Source organism: Odocoileus virginianus, chromosome 17 (genome assembly GCF_023699985.2).
Source record: "Odocoileus virginianus isolate 20LAN1187 ecotype Illinois chromosome 17, Ovbor_1.2, whole genome shotgun sequence".
NCBI lineage: Eukaryota > Metazoa > Chordata > Mammalia > Artiodactyla > Cervidae > Odocoileus > Odocoileus virginianus.
The window spans coordinates 6,373,192-6,393,859 of NC_069690.1; the positions used below are offsets into that span (position 1 = coordinate 6,373,192).

At 41.4% G+C, this 20,668-nt stretch overlaps 1 protein-coding gene across 1 annotated transcript in view; it reads left to right on the forward strand.

Annotated features, from left to right (window-relative positions):
• Positions 1-20,668, forward strand: part of ANKFN1 (ankyrin repeat and fibronectin type III domain containing 1) — a 295,344-nt gene that overhangs the window by 243,841 nt on the left and 30,835 nt on the right. The window contains exons 14-17 of the mRNA XM_070478482.1: positions 6,200-6,366; positions 9,176-9,326; positions 10,864-11,032; positions 19,680-19,846. Of these exons, the coding sequence (XP_070334583.1) occupies positions 6,200-6,366; positions 9,176-9,326; positions 10,864-11,032; positions 19,680-19,846 (654 nt within the window). The remainder of the gene's footprint in view (positions 1-6,199; positions 6,367-9,175; positions 9,327-10,863; positions 11,033-19,679; positions 19,847-20,668) is intronic.

Below are 20,668 nucleotides of genomic sequence, written 5' to 3' on the forward strand. Positions count from 1 at the left end.
TTTAATGGCTGAGTAATATTCCATGGTGTACATGTACCACCGCTTCCTCATCCATTCGTCTGCTGATGGGCATCTAGGTTGCTTCCATGTCCTGGCTATTATAAACAGTGCTGCGATGAACACTGGGGTGCACGTGTCTCTTTCAGATCTGGTTTCCTTGGTGTGTATGCCCAGAAGTGGGATTGCTGGGTCATATGGCAGTTCTATTTCCAGCTTTTTAAGAAATCTCCACACTGTTTTCCATAGTGGCTGTACTAATTTGCATTCCCACCAACAGTGTAAGAGGGTTCCCTTTTTCTCCACACCCTCTCCAGCATTTATTGCTTGTAGACTTCTGGATAGCAGCCATCCAGACTGGCGTGTTATGGTACCTCATTGTGGTTTTGATTTGCATTTCTCTGATAATGAGTGATGTTGAGCATCTTTTCATGTGTTTGTTAGCCATCTGTATGTCTTCCTTGGAGAAATGTCTGTTTAGTTCTTTGGCCCATTTTTTGATGGGGTCTAGACCCCTTTTAAGACCGTGGTCCCAGAGAAGCTGTGAGGAAGCCTGCCTGTATCTCCCTCCTGTCCGTGCTTCCCTTCTCTTGCTCTCCTCAGGCATTTCCTGTCGCCTGCAGACACCAGTGTCTTCTTTTACACCTGAGGTGCTCAGGACCAACTATCTCTTCTGTCCCTTTCTGCTGTTTTCCTGCACATTCCTGCTGTGCCTCCTAGGAATGCCTAACACAGAGGTTTAAAATTACTGAAATCAGGAAGATTAATGGAGATGAGTCAACTGGACTGGGTATAAGAAACAACTTGGGTCACACAAAAACTTGTTCATCAGTGTTCAGAGCAGAAGTATTCACAACAGCCAAAGAGTGGATACAATCCAAATGTCTAATAACTGATAAATGGATAAACAAAAGTGGTACATTCATACAATGGAATATTATTCAGCCATAAAATGAAGTATTGATCCGTGCTCACATGGATGACAACATTATGCTAAGTTAAAAAAGCCAGCCGCAAAACGCTACACAATTAAATACCCAGCAGAGGCAAATCCATAGAGACGGAAAGTAGATGAGCGGTTCCAGAGGCAGGAAGAGGAGGGACTGTGGAATGACAGCTAATTAATGCAAGGACTCTTTCTGGAATGATGAAAATAATCTGGAATTAGATAGTGCTGACAGTTGCACAATCCTGTGACTTTAGTAAAAACCGCTGAATTTCATACTTTAAAAGGGTGAATTTTATGGTATATGAGTTATATCTCAATATAAAAAAGTGGAAGTAATAAAGACTACAGTAATCTGGAGAGCCTTGTCTCGTCTGAAGAACAGCCCTATTCAGCCACAGCTAATTGCAGTGGAAGAAAGTGGTCCCAATGTTGAAATATTTTTCAATTTTTAAAAAGAAGTCAAAAGTCCAGAATTTTGGATAAAATCACTTTGTTTTTTAAAAGTTATAAAATAATTCAGAAGCTTTACATTCTTGGAAGCCTATATAATCTTGGGCCACTGGCCACCATTTTGTGATCTCTAACCCCAGACAATTCAGCTTCCATGCCTTATCCAACAAAACAAAAGTTAATGGAAAAGCAACTAATGTTGCTCCTCTAACAAGCTCTCAGGATATCTGATCAATGAAGAGAAGATGAGTATCCCCTTCCTCTGAACCAGCACAACATATATTCTCTCCCCAGGGTCCAGCCTCAGACCCCCACTGCATCTGGACCTCTCACTTCATATTTAATAAACATTTTTTCAGCACCAACTATGTGCCAGGAACTCTTCTAGGTGCTATAGAAAAAACAAATGATTAAGTCAAGGTCCGTGCTTTCAAGGAGTTCAGTCAAGGGAGGGAGACAGACATGTAAACAAATCAAGGTAATACAAGGCAGAATTAAGCCAAAGCCTGATAGCAGCACAAGCAGTGTACTATGAAAACACAGACAAAGTACCTATTAATTCTACCTGGAAATATCAGGGAAGGCTTTGCAGAAGAGGTGACGTTTGGCTGAGCCGTGAAGTTAGGTTCACAAGGCAAAGAGAAAAAGAGAAAGACGGTGGGGCGGGGGCGGGGGGGGGGGGGGGGCAGTCAGAAAAAAACAGAAGACAGGGAGGGAAGAAAAAAGGAAGGAAGACAGAAAAGGAGGGAGGGAGGAAGGAATTAAATAGAGAAATTAAAGAGGTAATTTCATAGAGGGCATGGTTAAAAAAGAAAAGAGGGTGAAATCTGGAAATGTAGATCCCACCCTCCCTTGCATCCACAACGGACATTACACAACCTTCATCACAGTAGGCTAAGAAAAATTTACATGTCACTCTCACAAACTGAAATATGAGTTCCATGAAAGGAAGGATCATGTCCTATTGATCTTGATGTCATTAACATCCTAGCATAATACCTGATACACAGTAGTAGCAGTGTGTGTGCTCAGTCATATCCAACTCTTTGCCACCCCTTGGACTGTAGCCCACTAGGCTCCTCTGTCCATGGGATTTTCCAGGCAAGAATACTGGAGTATGTTGCCATTTCCTCCTCAAGGTACTCAATAAAAGTTGGCAGAATGAGTGAATTCATGAACCAATAAAGAATCGAAGAAGAGAGATCAGGCTATATATGAGGAAGGGAAAAGCAATCCATTTTGGCTGGAGGTGAGAGACATAAGAGGACTGTAGTGGAAGCAGAGATTAGAAATGCAGATTAGAGGTCAAATCAGGCAATATATAAGTTCAGTTCAGTTCGGTCACTCAGTCGTGTCCAACTCTTTGCAACCCCATGAACCACAGCACGCCAGGCCTCCCTGTCCATCACCAGCTCCCGGAGTCCTCCCAAACCCATGTCCGTTGTATCGGTGATGCCATCCAGCCACCACAGGCACTTGATTTGGCTTAGGAGGCCTTTCTGGCTCCCCTGGTGGCTCAGCTGGTAAAGAATCCGCCTGCAATGTGGGAGACCTGGGCTCGATCCCTGGGTTCAGAAGATGCCCCAGAGAAGGGAATGGTTACCCACTCCACTATTCCGGCCTGGAGAATTCCATGGACTGCATAGTCCATGAGGTTGCAAAGAGTCAGACACGACTGAGCGACTTGCACTCACTCACTCGGGAGGCCTTTCTAATGTACCTCAGATCATGTAAACAGGACAGCCCTTTCTCTTCCCATGCATTTCACAGGCTCCAAAAACATTCTGACTAATGCAGGACAAATGACTATGTAAAGGCAGGAAAACATATAGTAGATGCTCAGTAATAGTCATTACAAAATTGAATCAAAGAGTGAATTACTCCATCCCAGAGTGACATTGTTTTTTACGTAACCACAGTATGTTCCTAACTCACACTCTATTTGTGGTCAGTTCTGACCCCCACATGTTTTTTCTTATACTCATACCCATCCTATATTTTTACTCTTGGGTTTGGGTCTTTACAAGCACATTTTCTTATTAAGTTTCAACCCTAATTATGATAGGCTTATTTTTCCAATGCATAGGGTCATTCAGAGCTTTATTACTATTTTCCAGAAAATCAAAACCACACCAAATTTGGGACCCACAAATTTGATACACACATTCTTTATTTGTCTGGAACATCAATAAATATGCTGGACAGACTGGCTCTCAAGACCAGTCTCCACTGTGCCATCACTCAGTGTGTCCTACTATCACCATACTATCCCCATCATCCACGAATCTTCAACCCTGATATTCAGCTTACAGATTATACTGAAGACATCTCCCTGGTCTGTGGATCCTGTTCTTTTGCTATTAGGAATTAGAGTTGTCCATATGATTTGCCCATCACAAAACCATGTTGACTCCTATGTAGTGTCTCAGGGTCTCCCAGCGACTGCAAATTGATTGCTTGATAGTTCAATCTCATTTTTCCCAAAGATCAATAAGTTGGTGGTCTTTAATTACTAGGGTCATTCTGTGTTTCTCCCCTTCCTATTTCAAAGATAGGCATATTTGCCCGTTTCCAGTCTTTAGGGACTTTTCCAGTTCTCCATTGCTTCTCAAAAATAATGACCTGTGGGTTTGTGGCCACATCTGCTTCTACACCAAGTACCCCTAGGGTGCATGTCATCAAATTCTGCTGATGTGAATACTTCCATTTTTCCTTCTCTCATTAACTGCTTCTTTCTCTTTGATTACCTGTTCATGCCTCAAAATTTCACCTTGACTGAACTTCCTCTAGTTAACTACCTGCAATCTGCTCTGAAGAGACAAGATGAAAAAATTCAGCCTTATCAATCACCTGATATAAGAGTTCCTTCCTTCTTAATCATGAAGTTAAATTTTTCAAGTCTATTTTTTGCCATATATCATAAAAGTTACTTATTTGCTTTTCTATAATGCTAGTTACGTCCTCCTCCCAATTGTGATCATTCTTACTTTGTCCCTCTTCTGCTTTTCTCATACATTCTGTTTTAAGGATAAGGCCTGATTGCTACATGTGGCATACCTGTTATATGCAGAAATAGTACTGGGTACTAAAGAAACAGCAATTAAAAAAAAAAGTCCTGCCATTAATTTCATAGTCTAGTTCAACCAAACAACATAAAAGAAGAAAAATATAAGTTAAATACTCCTTCCTCTGTATGCCTACATTGCCCCTTTTATAAACTGGTTTCAGTATACTGTAATCACTCCTTTACTCACCTGTTTTTCCTAACCTGTTTAAAAGTAGGGATTATATCAGGTTCACCTGAAACCCCAATGTCTCCTATAGTACCTGAAACTCAGTATGTTTAATAAGGATGGGACAAAGAAGACAATACAAAATAACATATGTTATTCGCACTGCAAGAATAATGGGAGTAGTTAGCCATTCCGTTCTCCAGGGAATCTTCCCAATGTAGGGATTGAACCCAAGTCTCCTGCATTGTAGGCAGGAGGGAAGCCCATGTTAGATGTTACAAATGGTTCATTCTATAGAGGAGGTGTCACTCCTTCATACATTTCTGTTCCATACCGAATTCTATCCCATTCTAAATACTTTTTTTTCCTCTTCTTTTTTGCCTTCCTAGAGGTAGCATTGATTCCCTCCTTTTTACCCCCTTTGAAAACAGGCTAAACTCTGGCATATAGGAATCCTTCTCTTAGAATCAGTTTCCTGAGACATCATGCCTACTTTATTTCACCACCACACTGCCCAAATGTACACAAAGTCTTACCTACTGATATGGGGAAAGGGAGTATCTATATCACCAAATATTTATTATCTGGGTTCCTGCAGTCATGTGGAGAAGCAAAAGTCACAACCTTAGTAAGTTGGCACTTCTCATTGTCCCAGCTTCATTCAGTCTCTGCTGACTATGGAATAGTGTGATGGGCCAACACAAGGCAAATTCAGTGCAAATCTATTACAAGGTAAACTTTAAAATCTTGTAAAAGTAACAAAAGTTTGTGAAGCTGATGAAGACATGGAGGCCTAATCAAATGGCATGCATAGCTACTGACAACTGAGAGTCTAGCAGAGGTAGGCCAGTTAACAACTGAAGAACTCATAAGGAGCAAGGATCACGTAAGAGATTGACTTGAAGGCCAGAGGAAAGAATATATGGAGCCTTCAAATCCTCTTGCAAAAATTATCCTGTTCATGATCACATTGTGAAAGTCAAATATTAGAAACAGCATTCCAGCTATCACACAATTTAGTAGTGAACAATTATAACTCAAATGTTAATAAGATATATTGCTATTACTTGTTTCTTTTTTCAAGACAGTCAATCAAAGTCTTTTTTCCCTACTTACTATAAAATTTTGATCCTTTTCCTGACACCAATTATCCTGAAATAATCAAGCTTTTCTATACTACTTTATCAGTTTTTATACTTTCAGTTATGCCCCAGCTAAACAATAAACCCTCCAAGGATAGAAATTATGAATTCTATTTTTCTTTAGTATTTTCTCCTACCACCAGCAGCCCATTCCAAGTCACAACTCACACAGCTACTTGTGGAGCAGAAATCTGAGGAAAATAAGCATGCAGAAAACATTACTGACTGCCTACCTGACTTGGAGGCTAATTCTCCTGAAGGTTAAGACAGCTGTACCACCAATACATTCTCAACAGTCATGATGGTGATATCCAAGGTTTTTAACTAATCACTTAGCTACAGCTCCTTTAATTCATGACATGGTGTGCCTAAGAAATGAAAAGAGATTGTTTTTTAATGTATTTTTTGTTTTATTTTTCATCCTACAGGATATTCTCTCCTATCACAAAAGGAGTCATCAGCGTCTCTCTCCTGGATTATATCTGGGTTACCTAAAGCTGTGTAGCTCTGTGGACCAGATCAAAGTTCTTGTTACCCAAAAGCTGCCCAACATTCTGTGTCATGTGAAGATCCGTGAAAACTATAACATTTCCAAGTAAGCTATAAAAAGTTTGGATTTGTCTTGTGATGAAACAATGGTTGAAGGGGTGGATTTGATGTGCCAAAAGGAAGCTGAAATGCGACTTCTGGGTGAAGTTTTTATGATGAGACATCTTCAGGGGCCAGCACCCTTGGGCAAAGGCAAAGGCATAGCTCGGTTTTAACATTAGGGAAAGGAAAGCGAAAGTGTTCGTCGCTCAGTCGTGTCCGACTCTTTGCGACTTCATGGACTATAGCCCGTCAGGCTCCTCTGTCCATGGAATTCTCCAGGCAAGAAGATGGGAGATGCCACGCCCTTCTCCAGGGGATATTTCCAACCCAGGGACCAAAGCCAGGCCTGCCACATTGTGAGCAGGTTCCTTACCGTTTAAAGGCATAGCTCAGTTTTAACATTAGGATAAGCAGTGCACCCATTTAAAGAGGATACTATCCTTTCACTTTCCTCTCTGCAACCACTGACATCAAGGTTAGTGAACAGATGCCCTTTTCTTTCAACACTTCTATTTCCAAAAACTTTTCTCCATAACCTAAAAGGTCATATTTTAAAAAATCACTTGTGTGAATGGGTTCTAGTAGAGTAACTGATTTCCCCATAATCTTAAAGGACCCTCCCTACTCTTGTTCTTCCCACTCCTAACCCCCTGACCTAAGGACTTCGTATGTTTCCTATGCTCTATATGGTTCTCTAGGGAAGAAAAGAAGTAACAAGGCCTGAGTTTCTGGAAACTGCTCTATGGTTGGCATTATGGTGAATTACCCTGTTAACTTTGGAAAAGTTGCCCAATCTTGGTAATCTGACCCAGCTTTACAACTAGCCCTATAGTAGGCCTCTGAAAGTCTACTAAAATGAACTGAATTGTGCCCAACGCAGAAAGGAAAGACTAGATAAGGAAAGAAAAAGAACTTGGAAAAGAATTTGTCAGGCTTCAGTGACAATTTAGATCATTCTAGTTGCACCTACAAATTTGCTTAACCAAAGGAGACTCTAATTTGGTCATTTAAAATCTGGTCCCTAAAGTGCGAAGGCCTTATTAACTATAGTGTCTCACAATATATACTAAATATTCCTTGATGACAGTGGAGGAGATGATGCTGATGCAAGGGGCCATATTCTCTTCCTTCCCTTATCACACACACCTAGACTTTAAGTCTGCCACCTGGTGGCCACTGCTACAATCAGCAGTAGTTATCTCCAGCCTTCCCAAGAGGCTCATTTGTGGGTTGATTCTGCAACGGTTACTTTCATCCATTTTCTAGATTTGTGTCTTAAAGGTTTAGATTCTATCTCTTAGTGGTTGTACCAACTAATTTCCATTTGCCAAGGATCCAAGTTTCACTTCTACAAAAGATTCCAGTAGTCTTCATTGTGCCAGTTCCATCTCCCTCATCCTTAAAGGCTAAACTGATTAGTTAGTGATACACGTTTAATGGTATTCCTCCTGGTAATTTATTTTCTAATTTGATTACAGATATGATTTCAGCAATGCGGTCCTTTAGATTCTGTGCATACTTATGCTAGTCAGTATCAGTATCAGTTATGCTAGTTAGTTCAGTATTAGTGAGGGAAGAAAAGATATAGTTCCCAAGCAGGTTCTCAAAGATTTCAGTTATTTGTGAATCCAACAGTATGCCCAGATTGAAGCGGGATTTAATTTTTTTTCTTTTTTTCCTCTTATTGAGACAAAGGATATATTTTTCCACAGTCTTTTCCAGTGTGGGAATTGAAATGAAACTGATATCATAAAAACAGAAACTTTTCTAAGAGGGGAGTTGGTTAAAAGAGAGTATATTCTGATGCAAAGCTTATGTCACAATCAATTTCATTTTCTGGCTCATAGCTTGGAGTCCCTGTGACTATAACCCATCAGGGAGAGCCCTCAGAGGATTTTCACGAGGATGGGAACACATGTTAGCACCTCCTCTCTTTCCATCCCAAAACAACAGGGCTTTCCTTTCCTCCCTAGCCTGCTCCTGAGAGCATATTGCTTCTCCATGCAGTCAGGAGCAAATGGGCCAAATGAATCTGTTTATAGAGACTTGTGCTAAAATACCTTATAGAAACAATGTTGCCCAAGACGTATTTCCCTTGATCTTTTCAAGATCGTTTTGAAGAGCAGCTTTGGGGGGACAAAACCAATGTGCTTTCGTCCCACCTCCCTTCTTTTCCCTTCCTTTTTGCAGAACATTTGGGAAAGTTCATTAGCGAGGATGGTGGAGCATGCAGAATAAAGACACAGATGACTGATTTAAAAAGAGGACAGAATCAGTGATGTGTGTCCCCTGGTTCCTTTTATTGGAGTTGTCTGGTGTTCCTGTTTGTGATTCTCCTCAAGCTTTTGGAAAGGGAAAGAAACCAAAATAGTACCCACGATTACAACAGGCCAGGGTTGAAATGTGCCATGTGGTTTCTTGCCTGAGTTGGACCAGAGTCCTGTGGTTACCCAACTGCTGAATTAACCAGCAGATGCCCCTGTGGTAAAATGTAGGATCTTAGAACGTACAGGGGATCTTCAGGGAAAGAAAAATTATTTCAAAATATTTCAAAGCTCTAATCTCAAAAACTGATTCATTACAAATCAGACCTGCTGTTCTGAGGTATATGTGGTTTGATAGGTGAAATAAACTTGAAAAGAGCTCATTTTAAGCTCTATTTGGGTGGCAAAAAGTTCAAATTTCATGAACTGCATCAAGTTTTAACCACCAAAAATTGGTTATTCAGGTTCTGGACATATACACTAAAAATGTTCTGAGCTGTGTTCTGAACTTTTGTTATATTTCTAATTTTAACTTGACTCAACATACAGAGAGGAGTGGGAATGGGTCCAAATGCTTTCTGGCTCTGAATCTATGGAAAGTGTGGATCATACTTCTGACTGCCCCATGCAATTGTTCTTCTACGAGCTCCAGATGGCAGTGAAAGCTCTCCTTAAGCAGATCAATATACCTCTACATCAGGTACTAGTCTTTACCATTATTTTTATCTTCTTTTTATGACTCATGGAAACTGCATTATGGTGTAAAACTCAAGAGGTGAAACAATACATGTGTATAATTTTGTCATTGATGTACATGTCGCTTTGCACACACCTGCACGTTTTCAGTCTGATGCCTGTGTGTGGACCCCGAGTACACATCTGCACCTTTACTCTAGTTCCTCCATGCTGACGTCTTCCAGAGTTCCCAGACCCCACTTCATTTTGGTCTGGTCAAACAAGGAAAAATTGGCTAACCCACCCTGAAAGACATCAGATCTTAGCTTCAGGAGAGCATGAAGCAAGGGAAGTAAATAAATAAGTGTGTAGTTAGATCTGCAACTGATTTCCTTAAGAACAGAAGTTAACTGGTAGTATAAGTCTAGAGCAGTGGCCAAGGTTGTTCCACGCTATCTTTCCACAAACAGAAAATTTGCTGTCAAAATTACTGTCTTGTCTAAGTCCAAATGTGCAAATCTTACCTCCACTAATAAGCAACTTTTAAAAAAAGAAACTGTTGGCATAGAAGACAAGAGTAAAGGTTTACTAGGCTCTGTCTAGTGAGCTAATATCATGTAGCATTAGATTCTGTTCTTTTTGATCTGCATTTGCCATCTCTCTCCACTCAACACACACACATACTATTCCTATACACACAACTAAAATAAGCCAAGTTTAGCCTGCAAACCGGGAGACTGTAACAGGAGTGACTGGCTCTCTTTAAATAACAGAGACACAACCTGAATTGGCCTCTGACCCAAGGAGACAAGAGCATAGATTAAAGATTCCAAGAGTGTTCTTCCATTAGGGTACTACTCTGATTACAAGTCAACTTTGCAAAGCTAGTCCAAAACAGTTAATGTTGAAAAAGGATAAATTGCACAAGATGCTATAAAGACACTAGGGGAGTTAACTGGATTATTCCAGGGGTGGCCATATACTCAGGAGGAGGGGGGAAAAAAAATGCCAGCTCAACTTCTGACAGTAGATACCATTAAAGGGTTTCTTGGGCTTAGCAGGTCTGAAGCAGCTCATATTTCATTGGTGACTCTTGGGCTACGCATACATTGGGAGCAGGCTGCCCAACTGCCTAAGAGTACATACAACATTTTTTTTTTTTTTTTTTTGGTACTTGTAAAATTTTCTCAGTCCTTGGCCAGAAACTACATTTTCCCCCCTTAACCAACTTAAATTGAAACTAGTGGATTTTTAATTCAATCCATTTTTGTTGCTTCATGTAATTATATTCATCATTTTGAAAAGCCCACAGAACGCAATCATTTTCTGCTTTTATAAGAAGCATAAATGTTGTTTTCAGAGTTTATGTGGAACATTACTGCCTTAAATCTTGATTTTATATAGCATTATTAAATGGACTGAACCCTAATATTTACGTTGTATAAAAATTCCAAGCTGAAAGCCATGTAATTTTGTTAGATGTTTCATGCCGGTTCGGTGTTGTTTATGTAAGTGCCATGTTGTAACTCTCCTATTTTCCCTGCGCGCGTGTCTCTCTGCAGGCAAGGCACTTCCGCCTCTACACACAGGAGGTGTTGGAAATGGGTCACAATGTGTCCTTTCTTCTCCTGCTCCCTGCCTCAGACGACGTCTGCACAGCCCCAGGACAGAATAATCCTTACACCCCACACTCAGGGTTTCTTAACCTCCCTCTTCAGATGTTTGAACTTGGTATAGTAGCTTGTTTCACCTAGAAATATTAACCCAGCCTCCTTATAATAAAATCACAAAGTTATATCTGTTCCCCCTTGTCCCAGTGGAGGGTCAATAAATCACATGATGGCTTTGGCAACAACCCTTCCTAGAACTGTGTACAAGCCTGAGAGAAAGCAAAGCTCCAAGACTATGTGCCTGAGCAATAATTACTGAAACTTAGCTAAGGCCCAATGGAGAGGAGGGACTTCTAAACAGAAAGTTCAGTTATCAGGCTGCAGTTCTTGCCTCCCCCTTGCTTTCCTAAAGCATAAATATAAGAACTGATGTTTTCATGAAAAGCACTGCCCCTTCTCTTTCTTTTTTTCCTCTCTCCCCCTCTTCCTGCCCCCTCTTTCCTCCAAATGGGGAAAAAAAAAAAGAAACTGAAATTAAAATGTAAAGTGTGTATCAATTTAAAGCAGAAAAAGGTCTGTAACTTTAAGTTAGTGCTAACTTATTAAATAGACTCTAAATTTCTAACAGACCATTTGAGAAATTGACAGGGTCTCCCAGGATGCAATATTGTGATTATAACGTGGGATTCTCAGTGGTGGAAGATCTCATCCTGACTTTCAAAAATGGGTAGCCTGGGCCCCGGGTCCTCTATTTTTACAGAGACCCCTGCTGCCCACTGAAAATGTGAATAGGGAGGCTTTGTCTCCTCCACATGCTTCATCTTGTAACAGGCCAATAAGAGGCAATTAACAAGAGTTCCGTCAGTTCAAATGGACTGTAGGATTTGTGGGAGTGGGAGTGAATGGGTGGGTGAAATGAAGGCAGTCTCTCTTTGGATTGCTCCCCAGCTACCAGATTTAGAAAGAGACAAGGCAACTGCCTGACGTTTCATTTTGAGACCAGGGCATCTGAATTTGAATTTATCTCTTGAGGATAAATGGATAAAGTCTCCCAGTTTCCCTTGTTCCAAGGAGTTTACATGCTCAAAAGCTGATGAACAGCAACTGTTATTTTCCAGAGGAGGGACAGTTACCAAGAGAAGGCTGAATCAGACTTGCAGACTGAGACTTGTGGGCACTGGGTCCTCTATTGTGAGGCACTGGAACTCATTTAACTTTCCTGTGCCTTTTCTGTGCCACATGATTGATAATACTGGTCACACCACTCCCGAGATGCCTGAATGTGAGTCTGGCCATTGAATGAGCTCCCCATACAATGCGCATTTTTAGTCTATGATATAACGGCACTGATATTACAAACCATAGTTTGAGTCAGAGTATTTCAATTCAAGTCCACACATACACATCAGGTGTCTACTGGGGAGATTAAGAGATGAGTTAAGACAACAGCTCTGCCCTCAAGGGGCTTTTTAGTACTGTGGTAGGAGTTAAATAAAAATACAAATTAAATTTTAAAATGTGTATAATGTGCTTAAATCTGAAGTATTAAGTGATACTGAAAAAAAGAAATGAAAGCACCTTTTCTTAAAGAAGTTATCAGAAGGCCTCCTGGGAGACAAGATATTTGCTGTAGGTGTGAAAGAATGGGCTGGGTGCTTAAAAAAAAAAAAAAAATGAAATCTGTTTTGTTAACAGAGCAGAATGAGCAAAGACATAAGAGAAGAACTCAGAAAGAATCAGAAAAAGAACAAGTGGTCCAGTTTACCTAGATCTGAAAAAGGACCTGAGCAAATAGCAGACATAAACCTGTATGGACAAGTTGTAGCCATATTGGGCAGTATTTTAAGAATCAAGCTGAGGAATATGCTTAACATGAATTGAAAGCAGCACTGGGGAGATAATTCAGAGGTTATAATAATATTTTGATGTTAAAGTAGAAACAAAAACAAAGGAAACAAGTATAGATGTAAGAAACATGGGATGTAATCGACAAGACTGGACAGCTGTTTGAATGAGAACAGGCAAAGCTTAGAGACTTCTAAGCACCCCCATGGTTTTTAGTTTCAAAGACTGTGAGGATATTGCTACCATTACCAGACATAATGAAATCAGAAAAGAAAATGCTCTGGGGAAGAATATGATGCTTTTAGCTCTGAGTATCTTGAGCTCAGTGGTAAAGAATCCACCTGCCAATGCAGGAGATAGAGTTTTGATCTCTGGGTTGGGAAGATTCCCCTGGAGTAGGAAATGGAAATGTGCTTCAGTATTCTTGCCCGGAAAGTTCAATGGACAGAGGAGCCTGGCGGGCTATGGTTCCTGGGGTCCCAAAGAGTCAGACATGACTGAGCATGCACACATTTTGAGTCTGGAAGTGTTAATTCAACATCCAAGTGGACATACACAACTGGCAGTAGAAATGCAGGAGACAAAGTTGGTTACTAAACACAGAAATTTGGCCAGAGTCTACTGGTAACAGATGAAGCCATGAAAGTGAGTGATTTCCCATGGATACATAAATGACAGAGAAAATAACTAAAGAAAATCCTTTATTGGAGAGCGAACTGAGAGCCCATTCTACATTAAAAGGCCATGATAACAGGCAAAAATACATAAGGCTCATTTCTCGATGTTTCAGTTGCCTGGGTGGGAACAATCAATGATTTAGTATCAATCATAATAGTACATGACTCCCAAGATGCTGGAGAACCAAGCCCTGCAAGCATCCTACCCTTCTTTCTGGGAGGCTCCCACACTATTCTTAGGCAATCACACTTTATCCTACCACTGTTACTCTCCATTCTACAATTTCCTCTCTTCACTCATTTCTTCATTAATTCATCAATAAATATTTATTAAGTAACCTACTATGTGCCATGCTTCCCAAGGGCTAAGTGGTAAAGAATCCTCCTGCTAATGCAGGAGACTCGGGTTCAATCCCTGGGTCAGGAAGATCCCCTGGAGGAGGAAATGGCAACCCACTCCAGTATTCTTGCCTGGGGAAATCCCATGGACAGAGGAGACTAGCAGGCTATAGTCCATGGGGTCACAAAAGAGTGAGTCAGACACAACTTAGCAACTAAAACTTAGCAACTAAAACAACTCTATGTGCCAGGCACTATTCCAGGTATTGAAAAATCAATGAACAAACTCCTCATGGAGCTAATAATATTCCAGTGGAGGAGACAAATAGTAAACCAATCAACAAACATTAACATTGAAAACGTCAGAGAGCAGCGAGAGCTGGAAACGAAGATAAATCAGGATAAAAGACAAGACTGAAGGGACGGGAACTGCACTTCTGTATGAGAAGACCAGGGAAGGCCTCTCTGAAGAAGATGACTTCAGCGGAGATGGGAGATTTCCATGAAATGAAAATAGCAAAGGCCTTACAGTAAGAGTGTGCTTGGCTGAGAGATCAGTATAGATAGAATGTAGGTAAGCAAGGGCAACAAAGATAGCAAATGATATCAGAAGGTCAGCATCAGAAGACCATTCATGGCTTCATAGATCCTAATAAGGATGTTGGATTTTATTTTAACTGTGTTGGAAATCCAGTGGAGATTTTCGAGTAGAATAAGTTTAATATAAGCTTTACTACACTACCGATGGGGGAGAGAGACTGTCACACAGGAAGATGTTGTGAGACTCTACGAGCAGGGCTGAGCTGGGGCAAAGTGGTACAACTGTAGACCCACTGCCCCCTACAGCTCCAGGGCTGATGTTGCCAATCCTTTGGAGAGGAAGAGGATGGCACTCCTCTGCAGTGATAAAGTATAAGCCTGGGAGACAACGAGGGTCACTATTCATGCTGCCCCAGAAATAAACGGAAAAGCGTTTAGAAACTGTCCTGAGATGTGGCCTCTTGAGGATTTGCCTATACTGAGGAGGTCACCCTGCCCTGACCCCGTAGGCAGTCACAACTGACTGTAGGCCTATGAAGAGGAAAGCTGAGTTTTATCGATTTCATTGACTCTATGATTTTGACTGACTTGATAAGCAAGATTAAGAAACTGGGAAATTTTTAAAACCAGTTTGAAGCCTGGTATGCATTTTATACTTCAGTGTTTAGCTACATGCTTCATTCAAGAAACAGTTACTGAGTTTCCACTATATGTCAAGTACTATACTAGGACTGGACACATAGACATTAATAGGACACAATCTGCCCACTAGGAGCCTAGAACCCAGTGGGGGATATCGTCTAAACCAACAGTCCCAATACAATGAAAATTCTTCTGTAAAACGTTGGTTGCTGAATTTCAGAGGAAAAACACCTAGTCCTTTCTTACAGAGATAAGATTTAAGATAGACTTCGAAGTATAAGTAAACATTCAGAAAAAAAAAAGGTAGACCAGGAAGGAAAATCATTGTAAGCAGAAGGAATAGCATGCACAAAGGCTTGGAGACCTAGGAAAATTCATCTCACTTAAGTACACTCTGAGTAGCTCATTGTGACAGATGCTTAAGGCAGCTGATCAAGTGTGACAGGAGACAAAACTAAAATTGAGAAAAGGAAAAATCATGAAGGGCTAAGCCACACCAAAGCCGTTAAGACTTTTTATTCTATAAGCAATAAGGAGTCATTAAATTTTTTTAAGAAAAAGAATAATATGGCATTACTGGGTTTTGACAACTCTGTGGATTGCAGGACAACATGAAAGGGCTGAGCCTAGAGGCAATGAGGCAGTTAAGAGACTGGCCCAGGTGGGCACTGATAAGAACTCGGACGGAGACTGCCACAGCTGGGAAACAGAAGAGAAGGCAGGGGCAAGAGGAATTTAGAAGTTAAAATCAATAGGACTTTGTGATTGATTTAATGTGGTTGAAGAGAAAGATGGAGGAGACAGGGAGTCTGAATAGGGTGCTGAAATGGATAACGCTGCCATCTACCAAAGCAGGAAATAAGAGGGGAGGGACAGGTTTGGGGGAGGGGAAAGATGATGAGTTAGTTCAGCCTGACAAATGATGACTTTTGTTTGAGGTGCCTGTGGGATATCCAGGCATTGAGCCTAATGGAATCCAGGCCACAAGCTTATAAGAAATGGCACAGTCCCAACCCTCATTCCTAATGCCCATTTTTCATGATTTAGGATACCATTCCTGAATTCCAACTGTCAACTCGTTCACTACCAGGAATCTTTAGAGAGGCATCTTATGCCCAGGTTCTTTCTGATGCCTTGGCAGAGAACCATAGAACTAAACTGACCCTAAGAGGGTAATCTTATTGGTTCCTTAGCTTCCAGACTAGGCTACATGGCCCAGACTGATTAGGACTCTATTGAGTAAGAGATCTTTAGGAAGAATATTCTAACCTCAATCCTGTTCTAATATTCAAACTACTAAACACCCCATTCTTCCCAGGGGGACAGGGTAGGGATGTGAACAAAAATTCATTTTGCATCTGATATGTGCCACATGCTGTCCAGGCACTGTATTATTATGTTGTTTTATCCTAGGTAGACATTATTACCCTTGTCTTAGATACAAAAAAAACCTGAGGCTCCCTGGGGTTATATGCGTATTATGAAGGTAGTAAGTGGCAGAAGTACAGTTCAAACCCAGCTCTGTCTTACACCTAAGCCTGCACACTTTCCACCCTACAGTACCCCTAACCTGACTTGCAGTGTCGGTGCTGACGGCATTTTAGTCTGTCACTATCTTATAAAGAAAAAAGACAGAGAAAACACCGCAGAAAATTAGTCTTCGTTTGTAAATTACTAACAAATCATGCGGTCTGGGATCATGCATTTTTGTATCCTTATACCATTTTGCCTGCAAAATGCATGTGATTCACATTAGGAAAAAAATTAGAAGCTTCCAGTCTACCCTCCCCTTCTCAGCGATGGCCACCAAATGTATCATTGCTAAACCACAAAAGACTATGTTAAAGTCACATTTGTTAAAGGAACATTAAAGGCTCCGGATGAAAACCGCTGGAGTGGGAAAGGGAAGCACTGTCCTTGCCGTTCGTTGGAAGGTCCTCGGAGCGCACTGTGGCGGGTGGCGCAGGCCGTGTGGGCGCTGAGACCACCCACTGATCCAAGGCTCTGACCACAGAGAGACGGAGCAAGAGGGAGCTGTGGACACCCTGGCGTTCTAGAATTCAGATGGGACTGATAGCATTTCCTCTAAAGAAATTCTTCAGTGCCTCTCACTATCTTCCAGTCATATTTCAGAAAGAAGGGGAAAAAAAGCTGATTTTTTTTTTTTTTTTTTTTTGCAACTTGGTTTGGAAAGGCAGACTGTGAGACACTTCACTCTCTTCACTCTTCAGCCAAGAGAGGACATCTGTCAAGTGCAAACAGGATATAATTCCTCCTTGAAAGGCATAAAGACACATTCAGGGAGCTACAAGGGTCAAGAGTAAGCTGAAAAGTAACGGTGACTCTTTCCTGTAGAGCAGCCAGTGAATATCAGACTTGAAATATATCTTTTGAAAGAGGAAAATCAAATGCACCTTGAGGAAAGAGAATAGAGGGAAAAGGGAGACTTTGGAATAAAGCTCTGCTCTCTTTGGATCAGGGCATACATTTTATTGTTCATTCAGGCAATAAACCTTAACTGAGAAGTTGGTTTCCCTGGAGGCTCAAATCATAGACTCTGACGGCAGTGCAGGAGACCCAGATTTGATCCCTGGGTCAGAAAGATCCCCTGGAGAAGGGAATGGCAACCCATTCCAGTATTCTTGCCTGGAAAATCCCATGGACAAAGGAGCCTGGCAGGCTACAGCCCATGGGATCACAAAGAGTCAGACTCAACTGAGCAACGAACACTTGACTTGAGAAGTTAAGAGTGTTCCAGGTTTTGAGGAAATAAAAATTAACAGGAGATATGGTTTTTGCCCTCAAAGAAATCAGTCAAGTAAACACATTATTACAATAAAGCAGGATAGATGTCCTGGTATATTTAAGAACAAGTGGTCTAGGACCACAAAAGAGAGAAGCTAATTCTGCCTGGAGTGAAAGAGGTACCAGTTAAGATTTCACTGAGGAGAAGATATTGAAGCTGAATATTCAAGTATCAGAAGAAGCTGACATGAAGGCACTGGTAGAGAAGGGTACTGGAGGAAAGGAAATGGCATGATCACAAACATGGAAGTACAAAACGACCTGTAGTAGGCTCAGCTTGACCAAAGCATAGGGTCAATGCAGGCAGAGGGTGGAAGGCGAGATAGAAGATACGACTGAAGGTATATTAAAATCCTAGATCTCAAACAGCTTGCTTTACTGCGACGTTTGGATTGTATCTTGAGTCAAGAAGGCGCTCTATAGAGGTGTACAATCAAGGGAAAGCATGAAATGTGGATCGTTTTGGAAGAGCTCAGTAATTTGCATTTACTGAGATCAGCTCTTCCGTGTGCCAGACAGGGAAATGTTAGAGCAGAGGAAGTAGAAGGAGGGATCTAACAGAAGAGAGGGAAAAAAAAAAAACCCAGAACCAAAACTACCTGAAATCAGAAACCACTCCTTGAAACAGTGCCCAGCTGGGTTAAGGACGGGCCATTCTTCTCCACCGCTTCAATACAAGGAAATCCAAACAGAGCAGGTCACCCTTACCCTCACCTGAGCTTCATCCTGAGGGAAAATCAAGCAAGGAAGCAGGCAGTGGTAAGATGGGAACTGTAGGGTACACAAAATCTCTCGATGTGCAGAGAAGTAGGGCTTCCTCAGTGAGGTGTGGAGATGACCAGATGCCCCGTTTTGAGGTAGTGTGGTTTTAGCTTCCCAAAATGGCCAGGTCTAGGTCTCCGGAATCAATAGCAAAGAGGCCTGAGGGCAGTAATTAGATGTTCTTCCTAGAATTCCTCACCAAAGAAGCCAGGATAAAAATGCTTCCACAGATCTGTTGAGTTATTACAGCCCTATTTCCGAAGCATGAAGCACACCGATGCAGGTCAGAGGTACACAGAGTAAGTGAGGTTCCTGGGAAGTGAATCTCCAAACTCAGCAATGGCCAGGAAGAGTCTGGTGCCACACAAGTCTGAATCAGAATGCCTGCTCATCTTTCTGGACTCTGAAGTTATGGCATGTGAGCAGAACCGATCAGAGAAGTATGAAAAATCTGACCACCTCAGGCTGCCTGCATCAGGCTGAGACCCACACCCCTCTCTCCCTTCTCTATGGCAGAGATGAAGGTTAGACTGTCTCCATTGGCTTCTAGCCCATTGTCATTTAAGAGAAGAAGGGGAAGACCAAAATGGTCTGCAGAGCAGTAACCCCATCATCTTTCCAGAGGAGTTGAGGAGTGGAGAGGCAGGAGGAGAATCAAAACTCATCATACTAGGTCCTTAGGAAGTTTTCCAGCCAGACAAAACAGAAAACACACCCTGAGAAAAACATGTCTTTTATCTTCTGGGACTTCTGGCCTTGGAAAGGAACATGCAAGATACACACTAGAAATCAGACATGGCAATCAAAACTGGGTTTCAAATTGATACTTGCCTTTTTTTTTTTTCTTTAAATTGGTAAGCAAACTTATTTTCCCAGTAGTAGCCCAACTTTAGGGGCTGAACATAAACTGCAGCTTTAGCCAACTCCACTTCCCCATACCCTACCAGGACTTGGTAAACCTTAAAAGGGAATACTGTCTGACTAAAGCCAGACAACTGGCCCCTTAAGAGCACATTTATAATTTATTTATGGCCTAATATTTTCCAATGATAGGATTAATAAATCATGTTTTCATTCAACTTGTTTTCTCTGAGGTATGAATTTCTCTATTTTGATACCAGATCTTAACATGTTTTATTTTGCTTGTCCATTTTCCAGTTCATTTTTGCAGCTACAGGGAGAAATTTATTAGTCTGTATTGCCGCCTTTCTGCTGTTGTGGAGCTGGATTCTCTGAATACCCAACAGTCCCTGAGGGAAGCAATCTCAGACAGCGAAGTTGCAGCTGCCAAACAAAGACACCAGCAAGTTTTAGATTTCATTCAGGTAACAGTTTGTTTTATCTGAGGTGAAAGGAAGAAGGAAGGGACAGGGTGGTGAGGATGAGAAGCACGCATGAGGAAGAACAGCAGTCTGGGCCAAAGACCACTACGTGCAAACAGTGTCGATTTGGTTATTAAATGTGGAACTCAGGGAAATTCAAGTTTTTAAACAAAGGCTTAAGAAAAAGCCACAGATAAATCAGTGTTAATAAGAGCTCTATCGGCCCCTGTGGTGGGTAGCTGTAGTCTCCCACGTTGAAGAGAAAAACAACTGCCAGAAGAAGCAGAGATCAGAATATTAGTACCCAGTAGCCCAGTGATAATTCCAACAGAAAGAAAAACTGAATTAATTAATTCAATATCACAGAGAAAAAGAATAGAATGATCCATCAGCTTATGTAAATCCAAATTCAAGACATAAGATTTCTCATTCTTTGGACTTCTTTCTGGCAGAACTGACATTTTAATGCATCGCTTTAAAGGCTTAAAAATGTGTTCCCTGTCCATGGTCTTTTCTGGAAAAGCCCTATGGTGAAGTCTCAGGGTCTTGAGACAGTGGGACTGAGTAATCATCAAGAGAATTTGGATCTGGTCTGAAATTGCCCCTAAATCCCTTGGACAAATCTTATGATCTTTATGCCTGTGCGTGCGTGCATGCATACTAAGTCACCTCAGCGGTGTCCAACTCTGTGCGACCCTATGGACTATAGCCAGCCAAGCCCCTCTGTCCATGGGATTCTCCAGGCAAGAATACTGGAGTGGGTTGCTATGGGATCTTCTTCTCCAGGGGATCTTCCTGACTCAGGGATTGAACCCGTGTCTATTA